At 37.7% G+C, this 14,494-nt stretch overlaps 2 protein-coding genes and 1 non-coding gene across 3 annotated transcripts; 2 read left to right on the top strand and 1 right to left on the bottom strand.

Moving 5' to 3' along the window:
• Window positions 1-3,919: 3,919 nt before the first annotated feature.
• LOC119581272 (transcription factor Sp5-like) lies at window positions 3,920-5,068 on the top strand. Its single transcript, XM_037929665.1, has one exon. It carries the CDS (start codon window positions 3,939-3,941, stop codon window positions 4,941-4,943), a length of 1,005 nt encoding a protein of 334 aa, XP_037785593.1. The 5' UTR covers window positions 3,920-3,938; the 3' UTR covers window positions 4,944-5,068.
• A 3,472-nt stretch (window positions 5,069-8,540) lies between these two features.
• Trnad-guc lies at window positions 8,541-8,612 on the top strand. The gene has a single exon. It is a non-coding gene; the product is annotated as a tRNA-Asp (tRNA).
• Window positions 8,613-11,867: 3,255 nt separating this feature from the next.
• Window positions 11,868-12,530, bottom strand: LOC119580702 (Krueppel-like factor 13). Its single transcript, XM_037928800.1, has 2 exons — window positions 12,388-12,530; window positions 11,868-12,171 (listed from the first exon to the last, which is right to left on the bottom strand). The coding sequence occupies exons 1-2, from the start codon at window positions 12,528-12,530 to the stop codon at window positions 11,868-11,870; spliced, it is 447 nt and encodes a 148-aa protein (XP_037784728.1).
• Window positions 12,531-14,494: the final 1,964 nt, after the last annotated feature.

The following is a 14,494-nucleotide window of genomic DNA, read 5'->3' as shown; positions in this document are numbered from 1 at the left end:
CAACAGCAAATGAAATAAAAGAACATAAAAAAACCTACGACGGTCCAGCAAAACAAAGCACATACCCTTTAAATAATAATGACCTTACGTCCCGTGGCCATAAACAAAACTCTACTTATCTCTTGCAACGGAGACTCAGTGGGTCTTGCAAAACGATCGGTTCCAGAGTAACCAGCGAAAAAAACGGATGCTGACACTTCTTTCTTGGTTGTAAACAGATAATTACCGAAAGCGATTGCCGAGTGTCTGGTTCTTATTTGTAATCGAAAATGGTCTATAAATTCTTCAAAATGTTTTGGTTCGCTGGACCTTACAATGTTTAACTAAAAATTAACATAAAAACACTCAGAAGTAAATATATAAACGTTAAAATGAAATGGGAATAAAAAATGGGAATCTACAAAGCGTAACATCAAAGGGCAGATAAAATTATACAATAAAAACGGGAAAAAAACAGATTGCGTTTGTTTAAAAAGAAATGATCAAAATAAAAGCAAAATATTATTAAAACAATATTAATAACGCCCCGACTTACGGCTCCTTGCGGGGGACGAGCTTGAACTCTAGGGGGCACTACCCATTTTTGAATAACAGAAAGGAAGGTCATCTCTAACACGTAACCCGAAGGCACGTCACTTTCATGTTAGCCGAAGTCTGCCCTTTTCCCTGAAAATTTATAGGAAAATAGAATTTCACCTTATTCTGCAATAGTTTTCAAAACGTATTTTCCCACTGAGAAGGCTTATGGAAGGGCCATGAGCGGGAGGAAGGACCGTAGGGAGGAGGAGAGGCCATTAGTAGGAAGGAGTCCATGGGTGGAGGCACCATGGGCGGATGGAGAGGCCACGGCCAGGAGGAAAGGCCATGAGCAGGAATATGGGCCGTGTTTAGGGCGTGGCGAGGCAACAAAAAGGTTGAACTTGATTATGACCTGTTCTTGTGGTTTACTGATTATTCTGGGATTTATGATCCGGAATCATTTGGTCTGAAGCCTTGTCATTTTGCTTTAGACAAAGAAGACATAAAAAGGGTACACGTTAACAAGCAAATGTATTTTGACAATGCGAGAGGTTGTGCTCATTTCCCATTTGTAGAAAGATTGTTATTCAGATGAATGTCTGAGGAGCAAGTAGCATATCTTAGACTCAATGGATACCCTTTTTCTTCGTAACCTCCGCTTTCATATTCCCAACTCGACAAATATCTTTCCTTCAATGCCATCACTTGACATGACTTAACGCCTACTCTGCACACTGGAATCAAGCTTACGAGAACTTCCTTTACATTTAATTTTATGTATAAGAAATTCAAATAGAACTTACAGGAATGACTGAAAACATTTGCGGCGTTGATTCAATACTTATTGACTTTTCACTTCAGAAAATTTACAACTCCAAATTGCTTTTAATAAGTTTACATTTGTACAGTTCGTTTTGTTTACGGGATGGGAAAAGAATGGTTATATATGTATGTGATATGATGCGATGAGAAATTAAAGTTGTTTTAATAAGATACTGGAAGCCTGCACGTACACTCAGTAAGTGAGAACAGACACATAGGTCAAAGGTGTTCCCCAAATCTTATAACTTTCTAATATCATAATATAACAGCAAAACAAACGTTTCAAAAGATAAGAACACCCATCCCAAGAGTTAAAGAAAAATGTGGATGAAGTCCTTATCGGAGTCGGATGTGTTGCTCTTCTTTTAATGGAAAACGATGTTTTCATTAGTAGATTTGAATGCAACTATAATTCTGTCATAACTAAAACATATAAACACGTTCAAACACTTCCATGTTGTAATCAACATTTATTAGTCCCATAATGCGTGGAACCATACATCACATTCAGCACATTTTTTATTTGCTGTTGAAAATGGAATGCAATATTGTGACTTGTATTTTATCATCATGCGTAACAAGCAATGACCAATGTGACTCCAACTTCATTATAATTAGAATGCAGAAATATAGATAGAATATAGAAAAATGAAATACACTCGCCCCTTGCCGCCGCGTGTGTTGTGTGACTGGGATTTGTTAGTGTGTCTATGTGAATGAGAGAAATGGTGAGCATGGGTGCCACTGTAGGCAAAACGAAAAAAGTCAGTATGTATGAAGACCCAGCGTCATTTGCAGTCATTCTCGGTAATCATTCGAGATCAGAAACGCCAGAACTGCTAAGGAAAGCACTACTTGAAAATCAGGTCAGGCACAAGGAAAACGTTTAAGTTACCGACAAGAACGAGTTCGCGACAAGGTGTGAATCGGTGGTCCTCGCGAGAGGTCACTTCAGGTCATTAATGAAATATTCAGGAAAACAGTTCCTCTTTCATGATTTACAAATCTAAAATTTTGAAGATGCGTTATATATTTTGATTAAGAGTAAGTGAAAATAATATAGAGAAGAGAGAGACAGAGTAATGAGTAGAGAGGTCATAATCATAACATCCTGATAAGCAAGTTATGCTAATTATGATGCATCATTAATCATCATTTGTCGCTATGTAAAGGACGTGAGCACGGGTGACCTTTGGTGACCTTCATGCTTGGCTAATTTGTTCCTGCAGTCAAACATTGATTCTACGTGATTCAGGATTAAACGCAGGTTTCTTTTCGATTTGATCCGAATAGATATACACGAATAAAGGCCTGATGATGTTATTGAAATAACTGCATAAGTAGAGAAAATGTATGTATTCCCTGTAAACACTTCCGTGTAGGGTAATGGTTGCTCCTGTGGCGGCAGAAAAGGTACGCCAACCACATATTGCAATGCTCATTCCATGCAATCCATCTACAGCTGACGCAATACAGATCACAAGAATTAAAAGGTGGCGAGGGAGAGACGGAGGCGACAGGCCGGCCGAGGGGCGGGTGCGGCGAGCGTAAAGGTGATCAGCTGGAATGAAGCCGTAATCATGACCTGGTCATTCTTCGATTGCTCCATGACCCGGAACGAATTTCCTGTAGCTAAGGCTAAATGAGAAGGAATTACGAGATCACCCCCCCCTAATGGGTGCTTCGTTCCAACATTATTCGCCGAACTGAGGGATTTCATGGTAGAGTTGGCTGTAATTTCCCCTTTTACTCACGAGATAAAAGAACAGGCAGTATCCCATCCCAATATTGATATTGCATATCATTTCAATTATCATATTTATATTGTATCACATATATACTGATTGTTATACTAATAACATGCTAACTGTTATACTAGTGTTATAGTAATTGTTTTACTAACATACTGATTGTTATACTTATATTACAATAATTGTAATACTAATAGTATACTGTGATACTAGATTTGTACTAATTGCTATACTAATATCATACTAACTGTTATACTTAGATCATATTTTTTTGTACTTAGATCATAATTTTTTTATACTTGGATCATAAAAAATATTATACTTAAATCACTTTTTTTTTTTTATTATATCATACATTGTTGTCAGTATATATCGGACCAATCACAGTTAATATATCATATTATACCAATTATTATGTCAACATCATATCAATTACTGCATTGATGTATCGTACTAATTCAATTATATCAATATCATGTTATACTAATATAATATATGATACAATTTGCCATATTAATATAACATTATTATATCAATGATTAACCCCATTCTCATCTCTAGTAAAGAGAATGCAGATTAAAAGATAAAATAAAAATACATATCATACGATATTTAAGGAATATATATCTCAATACAATATAATGTTATAAGCTATAATAATATGATAACAATATCGCTAATATAAAATACTGGTGGAAATAACAGAGTTGGCAACTACGATGGAGGTCATAGCTCGCGTTCTCATTGGTTGTCGACTATTGCGGTCTACGTATATTACCTGACACAGGTAAATGTCAGCATCACTTTTCGCTGCTCATCGTTAGCACTACAATCAGCATTATCAGGATGTTTGCCTGTGGTACACTGACAGAATCTCAGCTTCCTCACTGGTCAGCCATGAGTGCCAACAACTCTTTCAACACAAGCAACTTCAGTTCCTTCCATCAACAGGCTTTACCCTTATCACCGCCGCCCGACGCTCGCACTGCACATTTTGGACACATGTCAATGCCCACCTATAACGGCGTCAGTGGTGCTCCCTACCCGTACCTTCAGCATCACTACAACGCCTTCGCCAACGGCATTGCACCGCCCATGCTCTCTCCTCCGGCTGAGAAACCCGTCACGCCCCCGAAAGAGCCGCACACATCTACCTGGTGGAACAGTGCCGCTTACGCTACTCCGCCATCACATACAGCTTCCAACTACCACTTTCACCGTCACCAGTACGACAGCCTCGGACTGGGTGGCGTGGCACACGTGAGTCCAGCTGTTCCTCAGCCCATTCCGGGCGCAGTCACTCAGGATGCCATTGTTCAGCAACAGACCAACATCGCCGCCGCTCTCCTCACCGCTCACTCATCGGTCAGTGTTCGGCGTTGTCGACGATGCCGTTGTCCTAACTGCCAGGACACTTCAAGAGACACTTCAGCTACCAAGAAGAGGGAGCACATCTGCCATGTTCCAGGATGTGGCAAGGTTTATGGCAAGACTTCTCACCTGAAGGCACATCTGCTCTCACATAGTGGAGAACGCCCCTTCGTGTGCAACTGGATCTTCTGTAACAAGGCCTTTACTCGATCCGACGAACTTCAGCGCCATCTGCGAACGCACACCGGTGAAAAACGTTTCCAGTGTGAAGAGTGTGGAAAACGTTTCATGCGTTCTGATCACCTGAACAAACACGTCAAGACACACGAGAACCGACGCGCCCGTGTTGCTTCTGCAACTCCTGCCGAAGGTGACGACGTTGACGTGGAAATGTGTGACGATGAAACAGAGTTTTTCTCTGTAACTCTGCCAGACTCGCCTGTGTCTGAAACGGATTTTCAGGAACTTAACCGTATATAGGAGAATTCTCAAAACCATACTTTCAGATTCTGTATGTGTCTTTGCATCATATATTCTCGTTAATTATTGGTGAACCTTGTAAATGCACCCTGTGAGTTGAAATCAGTAAAATGTTACTTTGATAATATTTGTTTGATATTTGAAACTTGTGCGTATTAGCCCTTCCCATATCGAAAGAAAAGGCAGATGAGCCTTAAATCAAGTGAGCGTTTGTAAATTCCACAAATGAAACAAAAACAAAGAAATTGAGGGGATGGACTATAACAGATTACCTTGTCTTATAAGATAATTTTCGTTAGGCTATTTTTGAATGGAATGCATCTCTTTATATAAAAAGTAAAGTATCCCAGTGTCAACATAAGTTATTAGTTTCACAAATAGAGACTTCCAATTCTTCATGGAACAAATTCTGCATGATAACCGTTTTTTGTGTGATTGCATATCAAATTATAGACTAGCCCACTTTCCGGACAAAGGATTTAATGAAATGTTAATGAATAAAACTTCCTGTTTATGAAATGGAACTACACGCACACACACAAACACACACATATATGTACACATACTTACATACACAGATATATGTATATGTATACATATGTGTGTGTGTGTGTGTGTGTGTGTGTGTGTGTGTGTGTGTGTGTGTGTGTGTGTATGGGTGTGTATAACATACATACATACATATATATATATATATATATATATATATATATATATATATATATATATATATATATATATATATATACATATATATATATGTATGCATTATACACACATACACACACATGTATGTATGTATGCGTGCATGTATGCATCTGTATGTTTATATACACACACATATATATATTATATATATGTACTATATATATACTGTATATATGTGTGCGTGTGTGTATTTGTATATCTATATATTATTATGCATATCTATGTGTGTGTGTAGGTATATGTATATGCACACACATTTATATACACACACACTTATATACATACACATGTATATCAATATGTATACACACACCACACACACACACACACACATATGTATATATATATATATATATATATATATATATATATATATATATATATATATATATATTAATATATATCAATATATATATATATATATAATATATATATATATATATATATATATATATATATATATATATATATATATATATATATATATATGTGTGTGTGTGTGTGTGTGTGTGTGTGTGTGTGTGTGTGTGTGTGTGTGTGTGTGTATGTGTGTGTGTGTGTGTGTGTGTGTTAATATGCATATCTATATATATATATATATATATATATATATATATATATATATATATATATATATATATATATATATATATATATATATATATATATATATTTTTTTTTTTTTTTTTATTTTAATGCATACATATAAACACAAACGTAAAAAGCATTACACATAAGTGAAACTAAACTTCGAAATGAAACGAGAAAGAGCAGCTTCAGTGTTTGTGCGCCGCCCACCACTTGGAACATCCCGCCCTCCCACCTCTCCTCCCCGCCCTCTCCCCTCCCTCCCCCTCCCCCTCATCACAGGATCTCCACCCAGACAGTCACTCAACTCCTCCCGGACTGCTCTTCATTGCGTCACCAGATGATAAATAGACTGAGCAGGTTGGGACATATAGAACATAGCTTTTAAAAAAATTACCCTCATCACTAAGTGTGAACTGCCTACTGTCCCACTGAGATTGAAAAAGATGGGAAGGGTAGTGGATAATGAAAGAATTTTACACTTTTCTGCAGCATTTTGAGAATAGATATTTCCTCTGAGAAGGCTGGTTAGAAGTCGGGAAGAAGGGCCATGGGCAGAACGAATCGCCATGGGCGGGAGGTGGGGCCGTGGGCGGGAGGTGGGGCCATGGGCGGGAAGATAGGACGTGGCGATGCAACAAAAGGCTTTGAACTTGATCATGATCTCATCCTCTGGTTTACTGATTATTCTGTAATTTATAAGCCAAATTTTCAATAGTAAATAGTCAATAAACTTTTTGCTTTAGACAAACATTTTGCTTGAGACAGATGACATAGATATGCCTTGACAATGCGGGAAGTTGGGGTCAATTTCCAGTTACAAGTGCTTCTCCCTTAATCACAAAAGAATCAACAATATTCGGATGAAGCGTGGCATCAGTACATGTGCAGCGACTTTTTTCAACGATATATGAAGTGACTGACCAAGATTAACATTTAGTGTGGTAAGTCTACGGGGATGCCCCTAACATTTCATTTCCTTTGATTTCATAGATACAAAACAAAAGTATTTACAGGAATGAAGCAGGGTGAGATTAATGCCACTTCAATGACAGAATGGCAACATACACTCACAACCGATAAATTGAGCATTGAAAACGCGTTCCCAAAATTGTATAACTTCTCAGGATCATGAAATCACATAGAACATAGCGAGACATTAGCAAGACCACCCGAAGCACATATCGTTGGGGTTTCGAAATAAATGTTGGTCTTCTTTTTGGGAGAGACGACCATGATTAGATTCGATTTGCATGCAACATTTAACGTCATTTTGGTTACTAAATTACTCACAGCATCCATGGATTTAATTTCACCATAATATGATAGCGTATCAGTCTGGCGTTAATGAAATTGTTATGAATCTATACAAACAGGATTTCTATGTTATAATGAACACTTCTCAGACTCGTAATGCGTGGAACACGTGCACCATACGTCATTGCTGTTCAGAACCCCCACAATAGTGTTGACTTGAATCTTGTCATCGATTAATAATGTATGACTCCAGTTTAGTTGTAAAAACGAAATTCAAAAGTATAAACAAAAATAAATTCATTAGAAAAAAAGTCCTTTATGTACGGAAGATGTTTGTGTGTAGGACAGAGACTGAAAGTTAGTCCCATTTTATGCAGGCATTGCATAATCATTAGTTCAGAGATTGAGAAAACCCGGCGTCATCTGCTAATCATTTGAGGTCAAAAGTATAAAATCAGGTCAAGCTCAAAGAAAAATTTTAAATGACCGATTTGAATAAGTTCGCGACAAGGTGTGAATCGGTGGCCCTCGCGAGAGGTCACTTCAGGTCATAAATTAAATGTTCAGGTAAACAACTCATCTTTCATGATTTGCAAATCTGAAAATTTGAAGAATATATTCCGTCAGTAACTGTCGGTGAAAATAATGGAGAGAGAGAGATAGATAGAAAAAGAGAGAGAGAGAGAGAGAGAGAGAGAGAGAGAGAGAGAGAGAGAGAGAGAGAGAGAGAGAGAGAGAGAGAGAGAGAGAGAGAATTACGAGAAGAGAGGTCACATCCATGCCATCCTGAAGTAATACAGTGAAAAGGCCTTCCTTATATTCGTGTTTTCTTATATATATATATATATATATATATATATATATATATATATATATATATATATATATATATATATATATATATATATATATATATATATATACACATATGTATGTATATATCTATATCTATATCTATATCTATCTATCTATCTATCTATCTATCTATCTATCTATCTATCTATCTATCTATCTATCTATCTATCTATCTATCTATATGTATCTTCCTCGGTAGTATAGTGGTTAGTATCCCCGCCTGTCACGCGGGAGACCGGGGTTCGATTCCCCGCCGGGGAGGCAGTGTTTTGTGGAATAAATGGCTGTTGAAAAAAATATATATATATATATAAATATATATATAAATATATATATATATATATATATATATATATATATATATATATATATATATATATATATATATATATATATATATATATATATATATATGAATGTTTACACCGTACACTGCCTATAAACACGATCGCGTAATATATGAAAAAATAAAGGTTTAAAAATGAAATATTCGAGGGAGTAAACGAAAACTACTATTGATAAATTGTTGATTGTCACGAATTTGTTATTGTCAACCTATATGGCTCTCAGACTAGCAAATTCTTTTAATCTTATTCGGTTTACATTGAGCGACAGCTATTCATTACTAAAATATTCATATGCGCCATATAAGATGGCCCAATATATCACTTCACCGAGTCAGTGAGTAAAAAAAAAGTTTAATGACTTAATGGTAACTTCTCCAAACTCAGCTCATAAGTTTTTTTTATGATTGTAAAGTAAGAAATATGATTAAATGTATTCATTGCTTGCCAAATAATATCTGCGATAAGGACAAGTCCGATATGCGGAACAGCCTCGCTCAGGCTATACCCATGAGGGGAGCCCGGCCTGTGTCGACTAATGCCGACTCGCTCACGTGTATCAGCTGGTGCTACTCGGCTGAACCGAGTCCTTACCCGCCGTGGTGCCCAGCCACAGCAGTAACCTCCAGGCGATAATTGCAACTTCTCGTGCCTGGGCGGGGCGCGAACCGCCGACCCCTCGGATGAGAGGCCGATACGTTACCCCTGTATACGATATATCTGCGATATATCGTTTTACACATATATACCTCTTCCCTCTCCCTCATCAGATGTTTTCCTCCCAGACAGTCACTCAACTCCACCCTCACAACTGAGACTGGAAATAATACAAGAAACAAGCTTCTTAATATGACAGGGTTATTGATTCTTGTACCGCTTACTACTTTGTAGCGGCGCCCATCCGCCAACTTCATCAGCACACTTTATCCTAGGAATCTAAAATGCTGGCGGTATACCGTGTCGCTTATTAGTCTCCTGTCATTATTATTTGTAGAAATTATCTGGATAATCTATATATCTATTTCTTTGCTCTTGTATATTATTCTTGCCTACGACGTACATTAACTTATAAGCTGTGGTCATGGTATTTGTGTCAGACACATTTTTCTTCTTGTGAATTATGATAATAAAAAAGAATCTATTTATACGTCTTGGAGAAAAGGAGTCTGTAGACGAGATTCATTCAAATTCATACAACAAATCGCTGTTTTCGGAACAGACGATTTCCTTTGTTGAAGGCGGTGCAGAGGGGCGGGAAAAGCGGCCAGGGGCGGGTTGGGGCGCAGGGCAGGAGGGGTCGAGGGCGGAGCGCGGCGAGAAACAAAGAGGCTAAACTCGATTATGACCTCTTCATCACCTGTTGCTTCTTCATTGTTACTTGATTTATGACCCGGAACCAATTTTTTAATGACTGAGGAAAAATCAGAGATGCTGATTTGTTTACTTTTAAACGCCTGTCATTGCACCCTAGAATATATGACTGCATTCAAATCAAGGACCTTTATAAGTTCAGAATGAGAAGCTGAGTGTGTCCAGCGTTAGTGAAGTGTTGAAATGATGCATTGATGCTCAATGAAAAAGAACAATATCATGTCAAGTCAAGCTCTCTTAAATTTTCGCTTACCCTCCATCATTATCAGTAATAGTGACTAGCAGTTTAAAATCCATCGACCTTCATGCAGTCCGTTTAGAATTCCACATCTTACTGAAAGTCTACTTTAGTTATCAAAGTAGAAACAGAAAAGTAATGAAACATATAATTTAGTTCTTTATACTCCTTTTTCCTCTCATCTCTTGTTCTGACATTTCATTTGTTAAAATTTGTCAAAACAAGTACTAACTACAACTGTTAATGACGTCAACACGTGTGAATTAGGTCAAACACAAGTAGAACGTTCAAGTGACCGACAAAAACGAGTTCGCGACAAGGTGTGAATCGGTGGCTCTCACAATGGGTCATTTCAGGTCACACATGACGAGGCCAGGGAAGAAATTTCTATTAGCAACCAAAGACAATATGCCGCCAATTCTTGGGGATTATTTTGACAGTTCTTGACACAAAAAAATCTCCATCATTCTCATACTCTTTCACATGTTTTTTTCCTTTTTTCCCAAGATTTTCTAATATTGCTTACTTACACGGACTAGCTTGATAAGTTAAAGTGTCAAGTTGAAACTCACCACTGTAAACAGCTCACCAATGTTTCGAGAAGGCAAGCCATCAAGTTCACCCGTATTGTGACTTTCCTTCCGGCCTCCATTTTATCTCTGATATTGCGTCATTCCATAGTTTGCATTTCTCCGTAACTTTATAATTCAAAAAGTAAATAGGAAACATCAGTATTCCCTAAAATGAAAGGGATAGGAACGTAAGTGCTATAGCCATTGCAGCCTTTGTCTATACTTCTTCACTGTTCTTGTAAAGAAGTTTAGGAGATAGATAATGCGAGGATGGGGGAGAGGTAGGCAAACTTTTTCAATTGTCGGATGGTTAATAGTTTTAAGTGCCCTGAAACTTACTGAGATTCTATTTCAGTTCTCTAGTCTTGATTGTCTTTCTTTGTTGCGTTGTGACGCTTCATGTAAAAATCATAATGCATAAAAGCACACACACACACACACACACACACACACAGTTATATGTATATATGTATATGTAGATATATATGTATGTGCATATATATATATGTATATGTATATATATAAATTTATATGTATATGTATATATTTGATATATATATATTAAATATAAATGTATATATATTATATATATATCATATATATGTATATATATTATATATATATATATGTATATATATTATATATGTATATATATTATATATATGTATATATATTATATATATGTATATATATACACATGCAGATAGATAGATAGACATATGTGAGTGTATAAATAGATATGCATATATAGTGTGCTTGTGTATTTCATTACTAACATGTAATCCGACACTGTTTGCTGAGGATGGATTACAAATTATCTATACTACATGAATTTTAAAATATTTCATTTTATTGTAATCTGCATGGCACCTACAGGGTGTTTATAGGTTCACCTTGGTAAAACGATACAAAGGTATTTCATTCCGTCGAAAAAAATATCAATTACGCATCGTATCTCATCGGAGCGAGTGAACACCTTGTCGCAGTACATCTAGTGACACGCGAAAGGCCGCTCTCCGGTGTGTGAAAGCAGATGTGCCTTCAGGTGGGACGTTTTGGCATAGAGCTTGCCGTATCCCGGGACATGGCAGATGTGATTCTTCTTGGCGCCTGTAGTATTTTGTGAGGCGTAGTGGCGGTCCGTTGTGTACGTTTCCCTCGTGGGCGGGATGGGTTTCTCGGGCGGAGGGGAGAGCGTGGGTGGTGTAACAGCGTTTGCAAGGGCGCTGTAGTGGTGCTGCAGGCAAGGGTAGGGAAGCTCCCCGACGCCGTTGTACAAATTAGGCGGCGAAACGCTGGCAAGATTGACGCCAGCGTTCACCGAAATTCGAAAATAGTAATATTAAAAAAGTAATAATAATAAATAAATGAACAAAAAGATATTTTAATACGTTTAGAAAAAAATCGGAAATAAAGGGGGAAGTAGAATAAGATAAAGGAAGGTCATCTCTAACACGTAATCAGAAGACACGTCACTTTCATGTTAGCCGAAGCCCGCCCTTTGCCCTTACCTCCCACTCCTTGAAGATTTACAGAAAAATATAATAATATCACCTTGTTCTGCAGTAATTTTCAGAACGGGTTTTCCCAATGAGAAGGCCTTTAGAAGGGCCATGAGCGGGGGGAAGAGGGAGTCCATGGGTAGAGGGATCATGGAGAGGCCATGGCCAGGAGGAAAGACGATGAGCAGGAATATGGGTCGTGTTTAGGGCATGGCGACGCAAAAAAAGGATGAACTTGATCATGACCTGTCCCTGTGGTTTAGTGATTATTCTGTGATTTATGATCCGGAACTAATTGCTCTGAAGCTGAGGCAATGAAGATATGCAAGTTAACAGGCAAATATGTTTTGACAGTGTGGGAGGTTGTGCTCATTTTCCATTTGTAGAAAGAACATTGTCCGGATGAATGTCTGAGGCGCAAGTGGCATATCTTGGACTCAGTAATCTCCACTTTCATATTCCCAACTCGACAAATATCTTTACTTCCCGGGAATACCATCATTTGAGGTAACGCCTACTCTGCACACTGGAGTCAAATCTACAGGAATTTCTTTTTCTTATGTTATAAAAAGTCAAACAGACTGAAACAGGATGACTGAAATCATTTACGATATAGATTCAGTACTGACTGACTTTTCACTTCAGAAAGATTACAACTCCAAATTGCTTTTTAGTAAGTTTACATTTGAAGAGATTGTTTTGCCATCCCTGTGTTTATAGGGTGGAAAAGTAATAGGCATATACCAATGTGTAAATATGTATGTGATAGGATGTTGTGTGAGATTAAAGTTGTTTTAATAATATACTGGAAACCTGCACATACACTCAGTAAGTGAGAACAGACACATAGGACAAAGGTGGTCCGCAAATCTTATAACTTTCTAATATCATAATATAACAACTAAACGAACGTTTCAAAAGATAAGAAGATCCATCTCAAGAACTAAAGAAAAGAAACGTGTGGATGAAGTCATTACCAGAATCATCTGTTGCTGGGATTTCGGAGTGTTGCTCTCGTTTTGATGACAGAAAACGATGTTTTCATTAGTAGATTTGCATGCGACTAAAATATTTGCATCGACTTTATATTTAAAGTCACCTTGGCTGCTGAATTACTTGATATAAAAAAATGTATAAAATTATGTAACTAAAATACATTTATAGATGTGTTCAAACATTTCTATGTCGTAATCAACATTTATTTGGCCTACAATGCGAGGAACCATACATCACATTCTGTACATTTTATTTGCTGTTGAGAAAGGAATACAATGTTGTATCTTATCATCATGAGTAACAAGTGATGGACGATATGACTCCAACTTCATTGTAATTAGAATACAGAAGTATAGATAGAATATATAAAAGTGAAATATATTAGTCCCCTGCCGGTGGAATTATGTGAAAGGCGTATGCATTGTGTGACTGGGATTCGAGGAAGTGTCGGTGTGTATTTGTGAATGAGAGAAAAAGTGAGTATGGGTGCCTCTGTAGACATATATTGTATAATGAAAAATTCAGTATATAAGGAGACCCAGCGTCATTTGCAGTCATGATCACGTCAAAACCAGCAGCCACAACCTATAGATCATAGACAGTACAGCATTATCCAGCCAATCGATGAGCTCGCTCCCCGACTTGCCAGATACTGCTAGCCTGTACTAATCTCTTTGTTGTGCCCTCGCTCACGGTGTGCTTGCAAGCTCCTTAGCTATCAAACACACAGTTTTGACTTCAGGTAACATTTATGTTACTGAGAGCTAACCTTGACAAGGTGACATACAGACAGCTCCGTCAAGCCACCGTGGTTTACCGCGACCTTGACCAGGCTAGTTTGTGTGTCACCGACCCCTGCTATCGGTCGTTGATTGATACACAGGCCCTGAATAAGCGTGTAGCTTCGGCTTTCAACACCTGTATTCAGAGCCCGGTGATCAACCACTCTTGGACCTCTATCTCTGCCACTCACTACTTCCCTTCCTTCCTGTACTCTTCCTGGGCCTACGAGAGTTCTTGTGACTCTAGTATTCGCCTGGGAGAGGTCTACAGCCCCAGTCCCCTTGTAGCAGATTGGGACCAGGGAGTACGACCACGTACAAAGCCTCAATTCTCGAAA

Source organism: Penaeus monodon, chromosome 14 (assembly GCF_015228065.2).
Source record: "Penaeus monodon isolate SGIC_2016 chromosome 14, NSTDA_Pmon_1, whole genome shotgun sequence".
Lineage (NCBI taxonomy): Eukaryota > Metazoa > Arthropoda > Malacostraca > Decapoda > Penaeidae > Penaeus > Penaeus monodon.
The sequence above is the reverse complement of the archived record's forward strand: the minus strand, read 5'-3'. Positions and strand labels throughout refer to the sequence as shown.

Coding starts and splice junctions, on each gene's coding strand:
- LOC119581272 (XM_037929665.1), top strand. CDS start 3,939: ATGTTTGCCTGTGGTACACTGACAGAATCTCAGCTTCCTCACTGGTCA.
- LOC119580702 (XM_037928800.1), bottom strand. CDS start 12,530: ATGATCCCTCTACCCATGGACTCCCTCTTCCCCCCGCTCATGGCCCTT. Junction 12,172..12,387: donor AAATCTTCAAGGAGTGGGAG/GTAAGGGCAAAG, acceptor CAATCTTGCCAG/CGTTTCGCCGCCTAATTTGT.